Source organism: Heterodontus francisci, chromosome 3, assembly GCF_036365525.1.
Source record: "Heterodontus francisci isolate sHetFra1 chromosome 3, sHetFra1.hap1, whole genome shotgun sequence".
NCBI lineage: Eukaryota > Metazoa > Chordata > Chondrichthyes > Heterodontiformes > Heterodontidae > Heterodontus > Heterodontus francisci.
The window spans coordinates 38,175,116-38,199,966 of NC_090373.1; the positions used below are offsets into that span (position 1 = coordinate 38,175,116).

General features: G+C 43.5%; 1 protein-coding gene across 6 annotated transcripts in view; it reads right to left on the reverse strand.

Moving 5' to 3' along the window:
- Nucleotides 1-24,851, reverse strand: part of fbxo9 (F-box protein 9) — a 136,124-nt gene that overhangs the window by 36,728 nt on the left and 74,545 nt on the right. For all 6 annotated transcript variants that reach the window (XM_068021353.1, XM_068021373.1, XM_068021363.1 and 3 more), the window contains 2 exons: nucleotides 16,190-16,320; nucleotides 6,957-7,071 (listed from right to left, as the gene is read on the reverse strand). In XM_068021353.1, the coding sequence (XP_067877454.1) occupies nucleotides 6,957-7,071; nucleotides 16,190-16,320 (246 nt within the window). The remainder of the gene's footprint in view (nucleotides 1-6,956; nucleotides 7,072-16,189; nucleotides 16,321-24,851) is intronic.

The window sequence follows — 24,851 nt, forward strand, 5'->3', positions numbered from 1 at the left end:
TTCCGCAAAGTCATCACCCAATCTGCGTTTGGTCTCCCCAGTGTAGAGGAGACCACATTGTGAGCAGCGAATACAGTATACTAAATTGAAAGAAGTACAAGTAAATCGCTGCTTCACCTGAAAAGAGTGTTTGGGGCCTTGGATAGTGAGGAGGTAAATGGGCAGGTATTACATGGGAAGGTGCCGTGGGGAGGGGACAAGGTGGTGGAGATAATGGAGGAGTGGACCAGGGTGTCGCAGAGGGAACAATCGCTTCGGAATGCTGACAGGGCAGGGGAGGGGAGGGGAAGATGCGTTTGGTAGTGCCATCACACTGGATGTGGCGGAAATGAAGGAGGAGGCTGGTGGGGTGGAAAGTGAGGACAAAGGGAACCCTGTCACTGTTCTGGGAGGGAGGGGGTTACTATTCTGGGAGGGGAAGGGGTGAGGATAGAGGTGCGGGAAATGGGCCAGACACTACTGAGGGCCCAGTCAACCACAGTGGTGGGGAATCCTCGGTTGAGGAAAAAGAAAGGCATATCAGAAGCGCTGTTGTGGAAGGTTGCATCATCAGAGCAGATGCATCGGAGAAATTCGGAGAATGGAATGGTGCCCTGACAGGAGGCAGGGTGTGGTAGCTGTGGGAGTCAGTGGGCTCAAAATGAATATTAGTAGACAGCCTATCCCCAGAGATGGTGACAGAGAAGTCGAGGAAGGGAAGTGTCGGAGATGGACCATGTAAAGGTGAGAAAAGGGTGGAAATTAGAAGGAAAGTTGATAAAAGTTTTCCAGTTCGGGGCGGGAGCAGGAAACGACACCGATATAGTCGTCAATGTACCGGAAAAAGAGTTGGGGGAGGGGGCCCCCGAGTAAGGCTGGAATAAGGAATGTTTGACAAATCCCACAAAAAGACAGGCATAACTAGGACCTATGCGGGTACCCATAGCAACACTTTTTACTTGAAGGAAGTGAGTGGAGTTGAAGCAGAAGTTGTTCAATGTCAGAACAAGTTCAGCCAGGCGGAGGAGGGTGGTGGTGGATGGGGACTGGTTGAGCCTCTGTTCAAGGAAGAAGCGGAGAGCCCTCAAGCCGCCCTGGTGGGGGATGGAGGTGTAGAGAGATTGGACGTCCATAGTGAAGAGGAGGTGGTTGGGGTCAGGAAACTGGAAATTGTCAAAATGAGGTAGGGCGTCAGATGAGTCACGGATGTAGGTGGGAACAGACTGGACCAGGGGAGAAAAGATAGGAAGAAATAAGTTCAGTGGGGCAGGAACAGGCTGAAACAATGGGTCTGCCGGGACAGTCCTGTTTGTGGATTTTGGAAAGGAGGTAGAAGCGGGCTGTCTGGGGTTGCGGGACTATGAGGCTGGAAACTGTGGAGGGAAGATCTCCAGAGAAGATGAGGTCAGTGACAATCCTGTGGACAGTAGCTTGATGTTCGGTGGTGGGGTCATGGTCCAGGGGGAGGTAGGAATGTGTCTGAGAGTTGGCACTGAGCCTCTGCAAGGTAGAGGTCAGTATGCCAGACAACAGCATCACCCTTGTCTGCAGGTTTGATGACAATGCCGGGGTTAGACCGGAGAGAACGGAGTGCAGCAAGTTCAGAGGGGGACAGGTTAGAGTGAGTGAGAGGAAAGAGAAATTGAGACGGCCGATGCCTCGCCGACAGTTTTCAATGAAAAGATCAAGAGCGGGTAAGAGGCCAGGGGGAGGGGTCCAGGTAGAGGGAGAATACTGTTTCTCCGTCTCCAACGCACCTGCTCTGATGATGCAACCTTCCACGACAGTGCTTTTGATATATCTTCATTTTTCCTCAATTGAGGATTCCCCCCACTGTGGTTGACAGGGGCCTCAACCGTGTATGGCCCATTTCCCACACCTCTACCCTCACCCTTTCCCCTCCCTCCCAGAACCGCGACAGGGATCCCCCTTGTCCTCACTTTCAACCCTATCAGCCTCCAAATCCAAACGATCGTCCTCCGCCATTTCTGCCACGTCCAGCGCGATGCCATTACCAAACGCATCTTCCCCTCCCCTCCCATGTCCGCATTCCGAAGGGATTGTTCCCTTCACGACACCCTGGTCCACTAACCCCACCACCTTGACTCCTTCCCATGGCACCTTCCCCTGCAATCGCAGGAGGTGTAATACCTGCCCATTTACCTCCTCTCTCCTCACTATCCAAGGCCCCAAACACTCCTTTCAAGTGAAGCAGCGATTTACTTGTACTTCTTTCAATTTGGTATACTGTATTCACTGCTCACAATGTGGTCTCCTCTGCACAGGGAAGACCAAACGCAGACTGGGTGACCGCTTTGCGGAACACCTCCGCTCAGGCCGAAAGCATGACCCCGAGCTTCCGGTTGCTGGCCATTTCAACACTCCCCCCTGCTCTCATGCCCACATCTCTGTCCTGGGATTGCTGTAGTGTTCCGGTGAACATCAACGCAAGCTCGAGGAACAGCATCTCATTTACCGATTAGGCACACTACAGCCTGCCGGACTGAACATTGAGTTCAATAATTTCAGAGCATGACGGGCCCCATTTTTATTTTTAGTTAATTTTTCTTTTTCCTTTTTTATTTGTTTATTTTATTTTAGTTTGCTTAGTTTGTTTCTAAAGTGCCTACCCACTGTTTTTTTTCATGTTTGTGCTTGGGGCCAGGCTGTTCAGTTTTCTGTCAATTAACACTCTCTCTGCACTAACACTTGGTCTTTCACCACACCATTAGCCTTTGCTCCGTGACCTGGTGGTCAGTTATTGTCTGTGACCTTGCCCTATCAACACCTTCTTTTTGGTTATCTCTTGCCCCACCCGTGCTTTATTTGCTTAAAACCTGTTATATTTCTAATATTTGCCAGTTCTGATGAAGGGTCACTGACCTGAAACGTTAACTCTGCTTCTCTCTCTCTCTCCACAGATGCTGCTATACCTGCTGAGTATTTCCAGCATTTCTTGTTTTTATTTCAGATTTCCAGTATCTGCAGTATTTTGCTTTTATTATTAAAGTAACAGTGGGTGACCATTTTGGAGATAGTGAGCAGAATACAGTATGTTTTAGCATAATCATGGAAAGGACAAAAAAATAGAGTAAAAGTTCTAAATTGAGGGAAGGTGAATTTTAAGAAGCTGGGAGGTGACCTGGTGAAAGTGGACTGGATACAGCTACTTGAAGGAAAATCAGCGGCACACCAGTGGGAGGCATTCTAAAGCAAGATTCTACAGGCACAATGTAGGCATGTCCCCACAAAGATTAGGGTGGTACTGCCAAACCTGGAGCTCCCTGGTTATCTAGAAGCTTACAGGGTAAGTTAAAGCAGAAAAAGAAAGCTTCTAACGATCATAAAAATTTTAATACTTTAGAAAGCCTAGAGGAGAATAGAAAGCGCAGGAGGGAAGTAAAAAAGGAAATTAGAAAAGCAAAGAGAGGACATGAAAAATTATTGGCAGGTAAAATGAAGGAAAACCCAAAGATGTTTTATCAGTACATTAAGAGCAAGAGGATAACTAAGGAAAGGGTAGTGCCTATCAGAGATGTACAAGGGAATTTATGTGTGGATGCAGAAGATGTGGGCAGGGTTCTTAGTGAGTTGTTTTGTCTCTGTCTTCACAAAAGAGAGGGTTGATGTAGACATTGTAGTTAAAGAGGAGGGGTGTGAAATATTAGATACGATAAGCATAATGAAAGTGGAAGTACTAGAGGGTCTGACATCCTTAAAAGTGGATAAATCGCCAGGGCTGGATGGATTGCATCCCAGGTTGTTAAAGGAAGCCAGGGAGAAAATAGCAGATGCGCTGAAGATCATTTTCAAATCCTCACTAGATACAGGAGTGGTACCAGATGATTGGTGGTCTGAGAACGTTGTACCAATGTTTAAAAAGGGTGCGAGGGATAGGCCAAATAATTATAGGCCGGTCAGTGTGACTTCAGTGGTGGGTAAATTGTTAAAATCTATTCTGAGGGACAGGATAAACTTCCACTTAGAAAGGCACGGATTAATCAAGGATAGTCAGTATGGATTTGTTCAGGGAAGGTCATGTCTTACTAACATAATTGAGTTTTTTGAGGAAGTAACAAGAAGGATTGATGAGGCAAGTGCAGTTGATGTGGGCTACGTGGATTTTAGACAGGCATATGACAAGGTCCCACTTGGCAGACTGGTCAGTAAAATGAAAGCCCATGGGATACAGGGGAATGTGGCAGGTTGGATCCAGGATTGGCTCAGGGCCAGGAATCAAAGGGTAGTAGTCGACTGATGTTTTTGTGAATGGAAAACTGTTTCCAGTGGCGTTCCACAGGGCTCAGTATTGGGTCCCATGCTGTTTGTGGTATATATTAATGATTTGGTCTTAAATGTGGGAGGCACGATAGGAAAATTTGCTGATGACAAAAAAATTGGCCATGTAGTTGATAGTGAAGAGGATAGTTTAGTTTAGAGATACAGCACTGAAACAGGCCCTTCGGCCCACCGAGTCTGTGCCGACCATCAACCACCCATTTATACTAATCCTACACTAATCCCATATTCCTACCACATCCCCACCTGTCCCTATATTTCCCTACCACCTACCTATACTAGGGGCAATTTATAATGGCCAATTAACCTATCAACCTGCAAGTCTTTGGCATGTGGGAGGAAACCGGAGCACCCGGAGGAAACCCACGCAGACACAGGGAGAACTTGCAAACTCCACACAGGCAGTACCCAGAACCGAACCTGGGCCGCTGGAGCTGTGAGGCTGCGGTGCTAACCACTGCGCCGCCCCACAGGATAGCTGTAGACTCTAGAATGATATCAATGGTTTGGTTGAGTGGGCAGAAAAGTGGCAAGTGGAATTCAATCGGGAGAAGGGCGGCGCAGTGGTTAGCACCGCAGCCTCGCAGCTCCAGCGACCCGGGTTCAGTTCTGGGTACTGCCTGTGTGGAGTTTGCAAGTTCTCCCTGTGACCGTGTGGGTTTCCGCCGGGTGCTCCGGTTTCCTCCCACAGCCAAAGACTTGCAGGTTGATAGGTAAATTGGCCATTGTAAATTGCCTCTAAGGTAGGTAGGTGGTAGGAGAATGGTGGGGATGTGGTAGGGAATATGGGATTGATGTAGGATTAGTATAAATGGGTGGTTGTTGGTCGGCACAGACTCGGTGGGCTGAAGGGCCTGTTTCAGTGCTGTATCTCTCTATGACTCTAAGTGTGAGATAATGCATTTGGGAAGGGCAAATAAAGCAAGAGAATACACAATAAACGGGAGGATATTGAGAGGGGTCGAAGTAGTGAGAGACCTTGGAGTGCATGTCCACAGGTCCCTGAAGGCGGCAGGACAGGTAATGCTTTCCTTTACTGGCCGAGGTATAGAATTCAAAAGCAGGGATGTAATGCTGGAACTGTACAAAACACTGGGTAGGTCACAGTTGGAACATTGCGTACAGTTCAGGTCACCACATTACAGAAAGCACATAATTTCTCTGGAGAGAGTACAGAGGAGATTTATAAAAATGTTGCCAGGGCTCGAAAGTTGCAGCTATGAGGAAAGATTGGATAGGCTAGGGTTGTTTTCCTTAGAACAGAGGAGGCTGAAGGTTGACTTAATGGAGGTGTACAAAATTATGAGGGGCCTAGATAGACAGGAAGGACCTGTTTCCCCTTGCGGAGAGGTCAGTTACCAGAGGGCACAGATTTAAGGTGATAGGTAGAAGGATTAGAGGGGACATGAAGAAAAAAGTTTTCACCCAGAGGGTGCTGGGTGTCTGGAATTCACTGCCAGGACCAGTGGTGGAGGCAGAAACCTTCAATTCTTTTTAAAAGGTACCTGGACTTGCACCTGAAGTGCTGTAGCTGGCAAGGCTATCAACCAGTTGCTGGAAAGTGGGATTAGATTGGGCAGCTAATTTCTTCGGCTGACGTGGACACAATGGGCTGAATGGCCTCATTCTGTGCCGTAATTTTTCTATGGTTCTATGGTTCTTCCAGATATTTTGAAAATATCTGATCTGAACATATGGGCCAGAATTTAACAGGAGGCTGTGGCCCCGGCTACTGGCTGGAAAGCAGGAGGGGTGGGTGAGCTTGCCTCCGCAGGGTCTGAAAGCCATGCTGCTATTGTGTGTGGTGCAAGCCCTTTAATTGGCTTCAGTCGGGGCTTCTGCCAGTGAGGCAGGAAATCCCGCCTCCAAGAGCTGCTGGCCAATCAGAGGGCCGACAACATTTCAGTTCCAGCAGCCACTGCTGCGACTGCACCCAGCAAGCAGAGGACCATGGACATGGGCCTCCAAAATGCTAAGTGGGGGTCGAGGCTTGCCCGGACAATTGGTTAGGCCCTGGGGTTTTTTTCTGGGGGTGGGGGAGGTTCTGTGGCGTGCAGGGCAGGAAGTGTTGTTTCAGTGGGGGTGGTCCGTGCTGCTGGGGAAGGCCCTCCATGGGGCACATTCTGCTTAATCAGGAAGGCCCCCTCCCCAGCCCACAAGGAGGCCACCAGGTATTACTGGACAGCCTCCTCAGGTGCCAAGGTGCCTGTCCGCCGCTGGTAAAATATCAATGTTGGCGAGAAGAGGCCCTTAAGTGACAATTAATTGGCCACTTAAGGGCCTCAATTGGCCTAAGGGTGGGCAGGCTGTTAGCCACTTCCCACCCTGCTGGTAAACAGGCATGGCCCCCACCACCCCCCACCCGCCTCTTAGCGTGCTCCCAGGGAGGGGGTGCTAAATTCCAGCCGTGGATAAAGATTATGAGAGGGAACTTAGCCCATGGTTGCTGAGGCTAAATGCAGTAGTAGCACTAGTGCAACTTGGGTGAGATCAGCCAACATAGCACACATCAAGAAGTTAAGCAAAAACCTTTGTAATCTGTATGGTTGCCAAATCACATGGTACATAAACACACTAAGCCTACTTAATTTTAAGAATCTCACAAGCAAAATTTGATTTTGCTCACTTTTCTGACTAAATCAATAAAAAAAAACCTGTTGCCCATTCATAAATCATACCTTGCACAAATGTAAAATGCACGACAGACCATGGATAACTGCTCTAAAGATCGTAGGTCCAAATCACTTGACACAACCCATCGAAATATATACATGAGGACTTCAAAAGGGAGCTCTGTAAAATGAAAAAATAATGCATTAAAAATGAAAAGGAAACAAACACAATATAGTCACTATTGTTGCTTATTTGACACCATGACTACATAGTTCCTTAATCCAAAGGCAGAATTAATTGAAAAATGCATTAAATCTGCTATTTTGAAATGAGGGAATAGTTCGCAAAATACTTTATAAGCTCCTGTAATAACTGGATCTTTATTCCAAGGCTGCATTATTTTTACACCAATAAGTTTAGATGTTGGCTCTATTTAATTAGGATGCAATAAACAACTCGCAGAGAATGCAGACAATTGTAAATGAGAAATGTGTAACATTGATTCTTCTTCTTTCTTCTTCTTCTTTGGCCTCCTTTAATACTGAAAGAAATATAAGGAACGCAAGGAGACGGTAACAGAGACCAAGTAGTAAAAGTAGATTTATTTCTTTCAGTGTCTAGACAATGTGATGAAGCAAATCCAAAGCTAGTGTGGCAGGGGGGTGGGAACCAGAGCAGTAGGACAGCTAGTGAAATAAATGAGGAGGACATAGTAAATAAGGCCAGTAGGACTAAGAGGAAGAGCAGGCAGGGAGATGTTGCTGAGCACAGTGGGACTGGTGGTCTGAAGTGCATTTGTTTCAATGTGAGACGTATAACAGGTAAGGCAGATGAACTTAGAGCTTGGATTAGTACTTGGAAATATGATGTTGCTGTTACAGAGACTTGGTTGAGGGAAGGGCAGGATTGGCAGCTAACTGTTCCAGGATTTAGAAGCTTCAGGCGGGATAGAGGGGGATGTAAAAGGGGTGGGGGAGTTGCATTACTGGTTAAGGAGAATATCACAGCTGTACTGCGGGAGGACACCTCAGAGGGGTCATGCAGCGAGGCAATATGGGTGGAGCTCAGGAATAGGAAGGGTGCAGTCACGATGTTGGGGGTTTACTACAGGCCTCCCAACAGTCAGCGGGAGGTAGAGGAGCAGATATGTAGACAGATTTTGGAAAGATGTAAAGGTAACAGGGTTGTGGTGGTGGGTGATTTTAACTTCCCCTATATTGACTGGGACTCACTTAGTGCTAGGGGCTTGGATGGGGCAGAATTTGTGAGGAGCATCCAGGAGGGCTTCTTGAAATAGTATGTAGGTAGTCCAACTAGGGATGGGGCCATTCTGGACCTGGTATTGGGGAATGAGCCCGGCCAGGTGGTCGAAGTTTCAGTGGGGGAGCATTTCAGGAGCAGTGACCATAATTCCATAAGTTTTAAGGTACTTGTGGATAAGGATAAGAGTAGTCCTCGGGTGAAGGTGCTAAATTGGGGGAAGGCTAATTATAACAATATTAGGCAGCAACTGAAGAATTTAGATTGGGGGCGGCTGTTTGAGGGTAAATCAACATCTGACATGTGGGAGTCTTTCAAACGTCAGCTGATTAGAATCCAGGACCAGCATGTTCCTGTGAGGAAGAAAGACAAGTTTGGCAAGTTTCGGGAGACTTGGATAACGCGGGATATTGTGACCCTAGTCAAAAAGAAAAAGGAAGCATTTGTAAGGGCTGGAAGGCTAGGAACAGACGAAGCACTTGAGGAATATAAAGACAGTAGGAAGGAACTTAAGCAAGGAGTTAGGAGGGCTAAAAGGGGTCATGAAAAGTCATTGGTAAACAGGATGAAGGAAAATCCCAAGGCTTTTTATACGTATATAAAGAGCAAGAGGGTAACCAGGGAAAGGGTTGGCCCACTCAAGGACAGAGATGGGAATCTATGTGCGGAGCCAGAGGAAATGGGCGAGGTACTAAATGAGTACTTTGCATCAGTATTCACCAAAGAGAAGGACTTGTTGGATGATGAGCCTAGGGAAGGGGGTGCAGATAGTCTCAGTCATCTCATTATCAAAAAGGAGGTGGTGTTGGGTGTCTTGCAAAGCATTAAGGTAGATAAATCCCCAGGGCCTGACGGGATCTACCAGAGAATACTGAGGGATGCAAGGGAGGAAATTGCTGGGGCCTTGACAGAAATCTTTGCATCCTCATTGGCTGCAGGTGAGGTCCCAGAGGACTGGAGAATTGCCAATGTTGTTCCTTTGTTTAAGAAGGGTGGCAAGGATAATCCAGGGTGGAAGAGTCAGTTACTAGGGGACATAGGTTTAAGGTGCGAGGGGCAAAGTTTAGAGGGGATGTGCGAGGCAAGTCTTTTTTACACAGAGGGTGGTGAGTGCCTGGAACTTGCTGCCAGGGGAGGTGGTGGAAGCAGATACGATAGCGACGTTTAAGAGATATCTTGACAAATACATGAATAGGAAGGGAATAGAGGGATATGGGCCCCGGAAGTGCAGAAGGTTTTAGTTTAGGCAGGCATCAAGATCAGCGCAGGCTTGGAGGGCCGAATGGCCTGTTCCTGTGCTGTACTGTTCTTTGTTCTAATAGAATGCAGGGAAATATAATCAGAACATTAAAGTATATGACAATAGATGTTATTCTAAGATTTTATGATTTGCTGCTCATGCAACACTTCAGGTACTTTATCTGTTCTCAGCATGTTGCAACATTGGCAAGACCACATTTATTGCCAATCCAAGTAGGCCTTCTTGAACTGCTGCAGCATTTGCAGTGGTGGTGCTCCTGTGATGGGGTTAGATAGGAAATTCCAGGTTTCCAGTGACAATGAAGGAACCATGTTTAGTCTTAATCAGCACACCAGAAAAAGGACATACGCTGACAAGGATGCAGCAAAGAACAATAAGCTTGATTACAGTGTAACAGTGAGCAGCCGTGTGGAAAGAGAAGGGAAGCTTCAGCTCTAAAGTCCAGAGAAGTGTTAAGTAAATACATAAAATCAGGGTGTATGAAATACCAAATATTGTGGATAAAGTAAACATAGAATATCACATTAATAAATTAAGCTGTTGGAATAGAGGACACTTCAGGTGAGTAAGCATTTAAAATATATTTTTTTTACTTCAAGGGTGGTAAAAGTTTGGAATAATCTGCCAGGCAAAGCAGCAATGTAAAGGCACGTTCAAAATGCAACTGGTTGCTGGGGGAGGGCCAAGAAGGGTTCGATACACCACATTTGATGGGCCAAAAGGCCTCGGCTTACCCTCAACTATTCCCAAGTACAGTTCTTAAGAAGCAGGGCGGGGGGCATTGTGACAACATGAGGGGAAACTGGGCACTGCTCATTAATGCTTAATATACCAACTTAGCATTATTCATAGCTGCAACATCTATAAGCTTTATAACCTCCTTGCCTCAGTCAATGCACATTATGACACAGACCCCGAAAGATTTCTTCTGTTTATTGATAACCTATGGTGAAACACAAAAACAAAATGTGGCTTCTCTTTTAAGTTAAGAGCCAAACCAAAACCCACGCTAAAAGGTTCCAGAAGTATATTTCCTGTGGTTTGAACATGCTCTTACAATATGTAATAAGGAAACTACACTGCCTCTTTCAGTTAAATAGTTTGCTCATACTGTGTGCTCTCTCAAAAATGTAATCTAGCCAAAACTATAGCAGAAGATGGCACCAGCTGTTAGTCTATATAGCTAGTCACACCACATGCTTGATTGAACCTGTCAAGTTAATCTGGTCAAAGATCTAAATGTCGTCATGAAATTCAGGTTCGTCTAGCTTTTGAAATAATTCTTAGTTCAATGTTGATAAAGTAAACAATGATGTTATCATATTAATGCAAGCAGTCAGTACATCTAAATCTATTACTCTAAATAGATCAGATTTCTATCTGGAAAGTTATGTTTGAATTATGTCAAAAACACAAAACAATGACATTGCAACACATTAAGGACAAGGAAGGTTAAGACCAACTTAAGGGAACTATGTGAATTTTATAGTGAAAGCCCAGACCTTAAATACTTCATTTTTACAATGGATACTATTTAGTTCAAATATTAATGACTGAGCTATAAAAGAATGATTACCTATCTTTGAAGTAGTTTTTATTCTTCAAACTGAAGGTATCTGTTACAGCAGGCTGGCACCAGCATTGTTCGCTGGGGAGAATCAAGGAAGAGATCATCCCACTATTATAACTTTTTGATGTTATGACACTGGGAATATCGCACAAATCTTTCTCCCTCTCCCAAGATGTATATAAGCAGGACCACCCCTGTGAGACAGTTGGTTGAACTGACTCAAAGAGAAAGGTCTTCCACGACATCGAAAGGATCCTTTGTAGTGGCCCTTGCAAGAGCTTGTAGGGATGGATGAGTGGGAACACTGAGTGGAATATGTATTTCACTTGGAAGCATGATAATTATCTTTTATTACAATTCTATGCATCCTCCATGCACTATTGCTGACTAAGTACATCCACTATTGACGTCCAGGAAAAGAGGTGAGCCCCATGTATGTTAGTATGCAGGTGCGGAAAGTCATAAAGCAAGCTAATGGAATGCTATCCTTTATGATGAGAGGAATTGATACAGGGTATTGGTGAGACCACATCTCGAATACTGTGGCAGTTTTGGTTTCCTTATTTAAGGAAGGATGTAAATGCATTGGAGGCGGTTCAAAGGAGGTTTACTAGATTGATACCTGGAATGCGCAGACATAAGAACATAAGAAATAGGAGCAGGAGTAGGCCATTCAGCTTCTCAAGCCTGTTCCACCATTCAATAAGATCTTGGCTGATCTGTCCCAGGCCTCAACTCCTCTTTCGGGCCTCTTTCAGACTGGGCTTATTTTCACTGGAGTTTAGAAGAGTGAGGGGAGACTTGATTGAACTATATAAGATCCTGAATGATCTTGACAAGGTGCATGTGGAAAGAATGTTTCCTCTTGTGGTGGTGGTGGGGGGGAGTCCAGAACTAGGAGGCATTGTTTTAAAATTAGGGGTTGCCCTTTTAGGACAGAGATGAGAAGAAATTCTTTTCTCTCAGAAGGTTGTGCGACTTTGGAACTCTCTGCCTCAGAAGCTGGAGGAGGCGGGGTCATTGAATATTTATAAGGCGGAGGTAGATAGATTCTTATTAGGCAAGGGAATCCAAGGTTATCGGGGGTAGATAGGAGTGTGGAATTAGAGACACAAACAGATCAGCCATGATCTTATTGAATGGTGGAGCAGGCTCGAGGGGCCGAATGGCCTACTTCTGCTCTTAATTCGTATGTTCATACATAGGGGAGCAGAAACTTCAGTGACCAAGATGGACCAACTGAAGTTTATATCATCCACAACAGTAAAGCCTAAACACTTAATATTTGTTGAACGTGTAAGGTTACTTTAGGTGGACATCTGGCCAAAGAATAATCATGAAGTAACGAAGAACTAGGTTTACTGACCGTTAACTTGAGCTAATTTGTTTCTAACAGAAATTGATAGCAGTGGACAATGTACTTCAATAAGCATTTTGGCAACTTTTGGATATTGTTAATGAGTTTGAGATGTGTGGGATGTCTACTACAATCAAATGAAGACTTTGATCTAAAAGTTCAAGTAGCTGTCTGATGTCTGACTAGGAAGTAGTGGAAGTTGCTGTCTCCTGAGTGGCAGCATTAACAGGCAGGCAAGGCACTGTTCAATTTCAAGATGTCAAAGAATTAAAGTTTCCAAGGCCAGAATGGTGTTACTAGAATCATCACTGCCCACTTAATTCAATTTTCTGTGTAGTTTGGAGACCAAAGGCAGAGGAGTAATGTAAAAAGATCTCTTTTCGAAGTAAGACTGCTCAACTTCCACATTGAATTATCCAAAGTCCTTCATCAGAAACAGGAGTTGAGAAAGAAACAGCGAGTTTTCATTTATAGCGCTTCGTCACATCTCAGAAACATTCCAAAATGCTTCACATGCAATGAATTGTTAGGAAATGCTGTTACTACTCCTCTGTCGGTGAGTATTGCTGCTATTTTGCAGACAGAAAGTTCTCATCAACAGGTGATGGACCAGTTCATTTAATTTGGTGTTGTTCATTGAGGGGAACTTCTTTGAATACTGCTTTAGGACTTTGAATATTGACCTGACTAAGCAGACACGATCTTGGTTTAATATCTTATCTGACAGACAAAGGCTCTAATGATGTGGCATCACCATACTACTGCAGTGATGTGTCAATCAGATTATGTACTCAATTCCTAGAGTAGGACTTGGACCCTTCACCTTCTGACTCAAAATAGAGACTGCTAGCAATGAAATCCAGCTGACACAGAGCAATTAGTGATTGATGGTATGGAAAGATCTATTGATGACCTATGGATGGCACATTCACTCATGAAAGCATACTGTAGTCCAACTCCAGTAAATTGACCATCACCTGCATTTTCCAAAATTTTTGTCCCATTGATCAAAAGGTTACATGCAATCAAGCTGGCTTCCTAATAAAGGGTTCAATAATGAGTCCTGCCTTGCTTGCTTAAACACCAGAATATTATGGTGTTGTCTGTCCAGTGGTGTACTGACTTGCTAAGGACCAAACTTAAAAACAGATCACAACTAACCCTGTAATTCAAAATGCAAGCTTTTTGACATGCCAAGAGGGCTGTCATCACTGTTAGTTGAGGAGGAGTGGCTGTAGCTGAGAAAAAAACATTTGGTCCAGGCAACACCAGCAGAGATATAAAGCACAGGTTTAGTCTAACTCATTATATCAGACAATGAAGACTTCATGGGAGATCGCTGATGAAACAGGTTTAGCTGCAGAGATCTTGTAATAGTCTCTTCACTTCTAAAACTGTACATTAGGGCTGAAGACAATCCTATCTGTTGTGGACTAAAAACACAGACAAGTGTGACATTTTAAAGTTACACATTTTGAAAAATGCCATCAAAAGCATTCAGACATGCCATTGAGCATTTCTGACCATGGTCGATTCTTGGTTTAGTAGATTTTGGAGATTGATAATAGACAAAGTGATTAATCATTACCAAAACAAACAAAATTGTAAAACTTTGCTAAAACTAAATAGCATGTAGCTGACAGCAGAACTGATGAATGTTTAACTGGTTTTGATTAACGAACCTCAAACATGGCTCTGCTTACATATAGCATGATGTCAGAGAATCAGGTGGATGACTTTGTAGAGGTAAGACTGTCATTATAAACTCAGACAGTCTCTTTTATGACTATCCCCAGCAAAAGGTGCAAATTGGGATGTGGAATTTCAAAATGAAGATTTATAAATCAGCCTAAAGTGACTGTGAATTTATGCGCCAGTTATCTTTAAAAAAAAAAGTAGTAAACGAGCAAGAAGATAGCTCAGCAGCTCTTGCTCTTTCATGGCAAGAATCAGAGCTTAAAGCTGCATCATCTAACATTTTTACAGCTGGGAGAGCTTTGACAGTTCTTAGATGCACATGGTGAAGCATATACCAGCTGACCATATGAAAACTTAGCTTAAGCATTTGTTTAACAAGTCAAGATACCTAGTGTTTCTATTTGCATTACCATGATATAATATGTTCTAGTGTTACATTACAAGGCTGGGGTGGGGAGGGGTGGGTTGGGGAGAGAGGTGTCAGTAAAACTTTGAACACTGAAATGTTACAACTATGCAACTTAAATGGAAATCTAATGAAACAATTTAAAAAGCCTTTATCAGAAAATGTTGTGGTTTTTATACAAAGTACAAAAGCACTAGCAGGCAAGGTATAGCATGGTCAAATGCTGATTAATCGTCTCTTGGCTACATCTCAACAATGTCCAGCCCCCAACTCTCCGAAGAGCATACATGACTGCACTGGAATAACTTTTCAACTCTTCACATTACTTGTGAGGAGATTTCTAATAAGTTTTGTACAGTGAGTACTAGGTTGAAACAGCTGAAAGTCATTGTACACAAGACTTTTATAGCTGGCAAACAAATGACTTCCAATCCATCAACCGGCCTGGATTCTTTCACAAATCCTTCATTAAAAAAAAAAAAATTCCCACTTTCATGGGCGGCACAGTGGGGCAGTGGTTAGCACTGCAGCCTCACAGCTCCAGCGACCCGGGTTCGGTTCTGGGTACTGCCTGTGCGAAGTTTGCAAGTTCACCCTCTGACCGCGTGGGTTTCCTCCGGGTTCCTCCCACAGGGGTTTGATAGGTAAATTGGCCATTGTAAAAATTGCCCCTGGGGTAGGTGGTAGGAGAATTGAGGGAAGGTGGGGATGTGAGAGGGAAAATTGGGATTAATGTAGGATTAGTATAAATGGGTGGTTGATGGTCGGCGCAGACTTGGTGGGCCAAAGGGCCTGTTTCGGTGCTGTATCTCTCTATGACTTGAACTTGAAAAATCAAATGTATAGTTTACTCATGCCTATCTTACGTTCTCTTCTTAAATTAAAATACACCATGGTTGTAACAGTATTTTAAAAGTAATAAATGAAAAAATATATCATTTGGTTTAATAAAAGCTAAATACTGCAGATGCTGGAAATATTAAAGAAAAATAGAAAGTGCTGGAAATACTCAGCAGGTCAGGCAGCATCTACGGAGAGAGAAGCAGAATTAATGTTTCAGGTCAGTGACCTTCCATCAGAACTGGCAAATACATTTCTAACCTTTGCCAATTCTGATGACAGGTCACTAACCTGAAACGTTAATTCTGCTTCTCTCTCCACAGATGCTGCCAGACCTGCTGAGTTCTTCTAGCACTTTCTGTTTTTACATCATTTGGTTTGTTGCTCTTCAATGTGTAAATTCACAAGACAAGCCAGCATTCAAAAATACTGTGCCAGGAAAACAAATAGCCACCAGTGAGCTTGTGTGCTAGGACCAATATTACCTTACTTCTCCCAAGTCCAGAAAAACAAATAACCACAACTACTGTGGTACAGATCAGTCAGACTGAAGGTTGGTCATGCAAGAACAAATTCTCCTCTGGTGTCTATTCTACGATTGAGTATATTTCCTACCATAAGTTCCTAAAAATGCAGAACATTTTTTGATACACAAAATATACTTCAGAAATACATTCAAACAAACACTAATGTACTCCACAGAGCAAATGTAAATTTAAGAAAAGGTGCTTCTCATCCACCAAACATGTAATACTACCCCAATTACACAATTTGAGTGAAAAATGTGGCTTCGGTACTCTCGCGATAGAATCAAGTTATAAGGTAAAAATATTAATTTTACAATATTAATTCACTAGAGAAGCATTTGCAGTATTGTTTCATCGCTATTCCCAATGAACAGTATACCTGATATGTGCGTCTGGTTCACTCCAAACTCAGGTTGACATATTTTGTGGAAAGAGTCCTGTAAGGTGAGCTGCTGTTGAAAGTAGGACAACAGATCGGTTATTTCCTTCGCTTTCCCCTTATCTTCTTTGCTGCAAAAAAAATGTAATTAGTACTGAAGCAACATAGGGATTATCTGTTAACAATTACAATACAAGCTCATTAGCACCATGAAATAATTTAACGATGCATACAATTTTACTGCATAGAAAACTACAGAATACTGATTTTCTACATATCAATAAGTGGCATAAATCCAACCATAATTATTGCTGTTGGCACTACTTTTCTTCATAATTTCTCATTATGAACATTCAAGACACTCACACATATGCAGCCTAGTGGAGAATATGTTGGGATGGATGGGAAGTTGAACAACCTTTTCCAAAACACCTTTAATCTGCTTAAGAGTCATGAATTCTGAAAGTTTCCATAAATCTGCGAAATCACCGATTGTATCTGTTTCAGTTTAAGCCTTCAGGGGCATCTAACTTCGCCATTTAAAAACAAATTCAAAAACACAAGTCCTACAATTGCCAGAAAACAACAGCTCAACTTGCTTGTGAGTGAAACTTCAGTTACCGTGCCCTGCAAATATTTACAAAACTAAGAAAGAAATATGGTGCAATTTCCCCTCATGATAATGAAGGGCAATAAAAAGAACTCCCATGGTTCCTCATTTGCTTTCACCGACACTCAACTTTTTGCAGAACAAGTAGTTTTCAGATGCTGCTGGGCCAGTGTCAATTACACTTTTAAGGAACACGGTGAAACATAGTGGCTAGTGGCTACCAAAAATGTGATCACTAATATTTAAAAATAACAACCGATAGTGTAAATGAAAAGAGTTCAGTTAATCTTTTTACACGATAGAAGTCAGTTCTTTCAGCTCCAACTTCATCTGGGCAAACTTTAGTTAATATGCAACTGTAACTGTCAATTCAGGCGAGAGAGGGTGGTGAGGATCAGCATTATTATACTTAAATAAAGAGCAAAATTTTGAGTGACTTTTTTATTCTCACTTCCTTTCGAATGTTAATAATTATAAAAAATGATTTTACACATATAAAGGAAAACTGGCTTCATGCTGGAAAAACATTGAGATTCAAAAACATTAAAACACTAATATACAAAACATGCAATTTGCAATATTAAAATATCAGGTGATAAATATGGAAATACTAAAATACAAAATCCTGCAGTTTCAACTATTTACATTTGGCATGAAATCAGATGCAGTAGTAAATAGTCACTGTAGCAAACTTAATCCTTTACATGTAAATTTTCTTTATTTTATTATAGAATATCTGAACACATAGATTTATCTCCTGCCCATTCCTTTAGAAATATCAGTAGATAAATATGATTCCATTTATATCTCGACTATTTATAATATTTGCCATTACTTTCGATTCTAGTTGCATAAAGGTGTTTTTACGTAGGTATGAGACTAGTAGCTGCAGTTCAGCTTCCAGCCAGTCACACTCTGTTTACACTACATGGCTCCTGCCTGGCTGTAACTTGAACTCCTGTTTAGTAGAGAGCTTGACACATGTCTAAATCAGCAGAGCCATTTCCCAATCTAAGAAATTTAAGTGACCAGTGTGGAGGTACCCTTTAGGAAAGGAACTAGCCATCCCTACCTGGTCTGTTTTATGTGTCCCACACCACTGTGGTTGACCCCTCTGAAGTAGCCTTGCAAACCATTCAGTTGCATCAGACACGAATGTGGCAGTTCAAGGTCCACCACCACATCCTCAGGACAAGTAGGCATGGGCAATAAATGCCAGACACACCCAAATCCTGAGAAGGAATTAATAAAAAGGGAGCTGGGAGTGGGGGGCACAATCCTGCTCTTTAAACATTCAAGTTAAAATCAGGCAAGTTCTGATGAAAAACTCATCGACCTTGAAAAGTTTAACCCGTTCCCTCTCTGCAGATGTTGCTTGACTTGCTGAATGTTTCAATTTTCTGTTTTTATTTCAGATTTCCAGAATCTGCAGTATTTTGCCTTTGTTTTAAAGTTTACAAAGCATTCAAGAGATCTAATGGACCTCCTGAGCACTTTGAAAATTAGGTTTGACACAACTGGATTTGCACTCTTTGTGGTGTTAAATCAAGCAGCATGAGACCACCTTGGCCAGGAAATCTCAGCCAACTTTGCTCCTGAATCAGTACAGGGACTGATCTTTGAGTTATACTCCCAATTTATTGTCGGGTGCAGCATTCAGCTTTATACCCATACTAGGCTTGCAGAGTTATTAGACCAGAAACATTGTTAAGGTGAAATCGGATAAACATAGCACAAGAATAAGATTTGATCAGTCAAGGTAACTCTCCTATTAAGTACCATTAAAAAAGAAAAACAGTACTACAGTGGAGGATATATATAGAAAATACTTATACATTTTCCTATAGCTTCTAGGGGTCCAATATACCTATCCCTATCTAGTAATATGGGTTGGTAATTGATTGAGAAGTAGGAGGCAGACAGTAGGGATAAAGGGTTCATTCTCTAATTAGCATTCCATGGAAATCTATACTGAGTCCTCAGCATACATCAATGACTTGGATGAAGGAAGACAGTGTTGCATTTCCAAGTTTGAAGATGAAATCAAGATAGGAAGCACAGTAAGTTATAGGATAAGAGCAGAATGTAACAAAGGGACATGGACAGAACTACGGCAGGTGGAGTTCAAATCTGGGCAAGTGTGTCATCTCCCTTCAGAATGTCTGTTCACTCATGAACGAGGCCTTTGCCATCCATAAGCTTATTTTGGATGATTGCATCGGCTTCATGGCCTTGACAGAAACTTGGTTGGGGGGTGATGACATCTTGTCCCTAAATGAATCCTCACCACACGGCTATATCTTCCACCACTTGCCCCGCCCAGAGTGCTGCAGTGACGGTATGGCTTTTTCCCACCAAATCGCACATTGATCGGACCCCAATCCACTGGCACTTTCTCCCCCTTTAAGCATCTCACCTTTTCCACCCCACTTTTGTTTCATTTAACATCCTCATTCTCTACCACCTATCCAGGTACCATAAAAATTCTCTCACCAAAGTATCTTCACAGCTTTCCTCACTCAGCCTCTGCAACAAGCAACTTCTCAACTTTGGTGATTACAACCTCCATTTTAATTCATAATGCTCCCTCTCCTGAGTTCACTGCCCTCCAATCCTCCCATAATCTCTCCCTCCATGTAAACTCACCAATCCATATTCACAATCAACCCCTTGACCTTGCCATCTTTCATGGCCTCACGACTCCCATTGCATCAATCACAGATATGGCCATCCCAAATCATTTCCTTCACCCACATCCCCCTTACCCCTCCTAAACCTATTTCCTCGGTGTCTGCCCCTGGAAAGAACTCTCTACCGTTTCCTTACAATTGCACTTTCAAAATCCCAATTGTCTAACCTTTAGCCCTCCATTCACTACAACATTACGGCAACTACCGATATGCTCAACTACACCCTCGCCTCTACCCTCGATAACCTAGTTGAAGTTAAAAACCATTAGTCTCTCTCATTATGGCCTTTCCACCTGGTACAGCCCTCATCTCTGCTCCCAAAAATCCAAGGGACGTAGACATGAACAGGTTATGGTGGACAACTGGTTAAGCCATTCACTGCCAAATTGGGCTGCACCACATAAAGGATATGTTACAAACGAGGTGGGAGGATTGCACTGTTTGTCTAGCTCCACTTCTCCACAGGTCACAATATACATTTAAATTTTTTCCCAGTTACCGATACAGTCAATCATATCCCAGAAATAAAAAACATCAGCAGGCTGCTCCAACAAGCAAAATTATCAGTTTATTATAAAACAAGCCTTAGCCAGTAATGGTGCAAAGCATTAACACACGGATTTAAATATGAAAGTTCCCTTTTTACCTTAGCTCCTCACACTCACACACTAGTTAACTGAAAAAAGAGATTTACTCTTTAGAACTCTATTACAAAAAAAGACAAAAAAAATTTCGGCAAAATACTTGCTAATTCTCAAAGAAAAAAAAGATATGGAAAGATGTCAGATGTCCTTTTTTTTCCTGGTTTGCCGTCCCAAATATGAGTAGACGGCCGTCACTGGGATCTTCCGAGAACAGTTCTTTTCAGGTGACGTTGAAGATCAGTTTGCGCAGGCTTTCCAGGAGAAATGCAGCAACAGAGGTTTCAGTCTGTTTCTTATACTTGCTTCTCAGGGATTCTCAAAGAGATGGTAAAACTGGCAGGCTTTTTCCAAAGAGCTGGAACAGGCTGAGTTGGGGTTTGTCCTTGACAGGTTGATTCTTTAACTCCTTTTCAAAACTCTGTCCATAACCCAACTGCATGTCCAAAGCTAAACCAAAAACACCTCCGGAGTCCAGCATCCTGACCCCTATAAAGCATGACCTGTCACTTCTCTGTAAACATCTTCCCCAAGTCAAAAAAGCCCCCTGCTGGGTATTTATCTGAAAACAGGTGCCTTCCAATAACTGTTGTTTACAAGCCATGTCCAACAGACCGTCTGAGGACCTCTTTTTAAAAAAGCCACCAAGTCCAGCATCTATGGAATCCTTTTTTCAGTTTGAAAACACAAGTTTCTGAACTGGAAAACTTTATCAACTTTGCTTCCAATTTCCACCCATCTCTCACCTTTACATGGTCCATCTCTGACACTTCCCTTCCCTTCCTCGACTTCTCTGTCTCCATCTCTGGGGATAGGCTGTCTACTAATATTCATTATAAGCCCACCGACTCCCACAGCTACCTCGACTACACGTCACACCCTGCCTTCTGTAAGGACTCCATTCCATTCTCCGAGTTTCTCCATCTCATCTACTCTGATGATGCTACCTTCCACTACAGCGTTTCTGATATGTCTTCCTTTTTCCTCAACCAAGGATTCCCCCCCACTGTGGTTGACAGGGCCCTCAACCATGTCCGGCCCATTTCCCGCACCTCTACCCTCACCCCTTTCCCTCTCTCCCAGAACCTGGACAGGATTCCCCTTGTCTTCACTTTCCACCCCATCAGCCTCCACATCCAAAGGATCATCCTCCGCCATGTCCAGTGTGATGTCACTACCAAACACATCTTCCCCGCCCCTCCCGTGTCAGCATTCCGAAAGGATCGTTTTCTCCTCAACACCCTGCTCCACGCCTTCATTACCTCCAATACTTAGTCCCCTTCCCATGCAATCGCACCTCCTCTCTTCTCACTATCCAAGGCCCCAAACACTCCTTTTAGGTGAAGCAGAGAATTATATGTACTTCTTTCAATTTAGTATACTGTATTCGCTGCTCACAATGTGGTCTCCTCTACATTGGGGAGACCGAACGCAGATTGGGTGACCGCTTTGTGGAACACCTCCGCTCAGTCCAAAAGCATGACCATGAGCTTCCGGTTGCTGACCATTTCAACACCACCCACCACCCCCCCCTCCACCTCTCATGCCCACATCTCTGTCCTGGGATTGCTGCACTGTTCCAGTGAACGTCAACATAAGCTCGAGGAACAGCATCTCATTTACCAATTAGGCACATTACAGCCTGCCGGACTGAACAATGAGTTCAATAATTTCACTGCATGACGGGCCTCCCTTTTTTTTAAAGCTATTTTTTCTTTTTATTTTATTTTAGCTTGTTTCATCATTCATTTTTGTTTACTATGTGCTTGCCCACTGTTTTTTTTCATGTTTTTGCTTTGGGCCAGGGCTGTTACTTTTTCTGTCAATGCACACTCTCGCTACACTAACACTTTATCTTTCAGCACACCATCAACATACCGTTTGCCTTTGCTCCATGACTTTGGCAGTTATTCTCTGTGACCCTGTCCTATCAACACCTTCCCTTTTGTTATCTCTTGCCCCACCTCAACTTTACTTGCTTAAAACCTATTACATTTCTAACATTTGCCAGTTCTGAGGAAAGGTCACTGACCTGAAAAGTTAACTCTGCTTCTCTCTCCACAGATGCTACCAGACCTGAGTATTTCCAGCATCTCTTGTTTTTATTTTATTCCAAAGCATTCCTGGCTGGCCTCCCATGTTATAAACTTCGTAAACATGAGCTCATCCAAAACTCTGCTGCCTCTGTCTAAACTCGCAACAAGTCACGTTCACCCATCAACCTTGTGTTCATTGACCTACACTGGCTCCCAGCTAAGTAACGCCTCAATTTTAAAGTTCACATCTTGGTTTTCAAATCCCTCTTTAGCCTCCTCCCTATCTCCATAGCAGTTCTCCAGAACTTGCCGCGCCCCTAGCCAAGCTATTCCAGTATAGCTACAACACTGGCAGTTACCCGTCAATGTGGAAAATTGCCCAGGTATGTCCAGAAAGCAGGACAACTCCAACAGGGCCAATTACTACCCCATCAGTCTACTCCCAATCATCAGTAAAGTGATGGAAGAGGTCATCGACAGTGCTATCAAATGGCACTTGCTTAGCAATAACCTGCTCAGTGACGCTCAGTTTGGGTTCCGCCAGGGCCACTCAGCCCCTGACCTCATTACAGCTTTGGTCCAAACATAGGCAAAAGAGCTGAACTCCAGAGGTGAGGTGAGAGTGACATCAAAGCAACATTTGACCGAGTATGGCATAAAGGTGCCCTAGCAAAACTGAAGTCAATGTTAATCGGGGGAAGAGCTCTCCACTGGTTGGAGTCATACCTAGCGCAAAGGAAGATAGTTGTGGTTGTTGGAGGTCAATCATCTCAGCTCCAGGACATCACTGCAGGAGTTCCTCAGGGTAGCGTCTTAGGTGCTTCATCAATGACCTTCCTTCAATCATAAGATCAGAAGTGGGGATGTTCGCTGACGATTGCACAATGTTCAGCTCCATTTGTAACTCCTCAGATACTGAAGCAGTCCATGTAGAAATGCAGCAAGACCTGGACAATATCCAGGCTTGGGCTGATAAGTGGCAAATAACATTCGCACCACACAAGTGTCAGGCAATGACCATCTCCAACAAGAGAGAATCTAACCATCTCCTCTTGACATTCAATGGTATTACCATCGCTGAATCCCCCACCATCAACATCCTGGGGGTTACCATTAACCAGAAACTGAACTGGAGTAGCCATATAAATACCGTGGCAATAAGAGCAGGTCAGAGGCTAGGAATCCTGCGGCGAGTAACTCACCTCCTGACTCCCCAAAGCCTGTCCACCATCTACAAGGCACAAGTCAGGAGTGTGATGGAATACTCTCCACTTGCCTGGATGGGTGTAACTCCAACACTCAAGAATCTCGACACCATCCAGGACAAAGCAGCACACCTGGTTGTCACCCCATCCACAAACATTCACTCCCTCCACCACCGACATACAGTGGCAGCAGTGTGTACCATCTACAAGATGCACTGCAGCAGTGCACCAAGGCTCCTTAGGCAGCACCTTCCAAACCTGTGATCTCGATCAACTAGAAAGGACAAAGGCAGCAAATGCAAGGGAACACCACCACCTGCAAGTCCCCCTCCAAGTCACACTCCATCCTGACTTGGAACTGTATCACCGTTTCTTCACTGTCACTGGGTCAAAATCCTGGGATTCCCTGCCTAACTGCACTGTGGGTGTACCTACCTCACATGGACTGCAGCGGTTCAAGAAGGCAGCTCACCACCACCTTCTCAAGGGCAATTAAGGATGGGCAATAAATGCTGGCCTTGCCAGCGACACCCACATCCCATGAATGAATAAGAAAAAAACCTCCTGCAGTCCTGCAATCTGAGATATCTGCAGTTCTCCAATTCTGGTCTCTCCACCTTTGGTGGTCATGTCCTCAGCTGTCAAGGCCCTAAGCTCTGGAATTACCTCCTTAAACCTGTCTGCCTCTCTATCTCCCTTTCTTCCTTTGAGAGACTCCTTAAAACCTACCGTAATATCTCCTTGGTATCAAATTTTGTTGGATAATGCTCCTGTGAAACACCAGGGGATGTTTTGCTATGTTAAAACAGCAAGGGGAATGCAAGCTGTTGTAAGTTTAGAAGGTTGAGAAATTATCTAATCGATGTTTTGAAAATAATAAAGGGATCTGATAGCATAGATATGGAGAAGATAATTCTTCTAGCTGGAGAATCAAGAACAACAGGGCATAATCTTAAAATTAGATCTCAGCCATTGACTTGCATTCTTATAGCACATTACATGACCTCAGGATGTCCCAAAGTGCTTTAGGAGTAAAATCAGGAAGCACTTCTTCCAAATTTCCACTACCCTTTATGTGGAACTCACTCCCCCAAAATGCTGGGTCAACTGAATTTTTCAAGACAAGATTGGAAAGATTTTTATTCGGTAATACCATCAATGGATATAGAGCAACAGCAGGGGATGAGGTACAGATCAGTTCTACTGACTCCAATATTTAGGGATTAATCTGCTCCAAAATGGATTAATAGCACCTACTCATTGATCTACTCTCCTTAAAATATTGTACAAAATATGACCACATGCAATTGGACATGGAAATACAAAATCAAAAAAGGATGCTGCTAACCAGAATTCCAGAAAGCAGGTATAACTGTATCAGGATCTGTTAAAGTAGGATGTGTAGGAATGGATGACAATGTATTTATATCAAATGTGGTTAAGAAGGCATATAGAATCCTTTCCTTTATTAGCCGAGGTA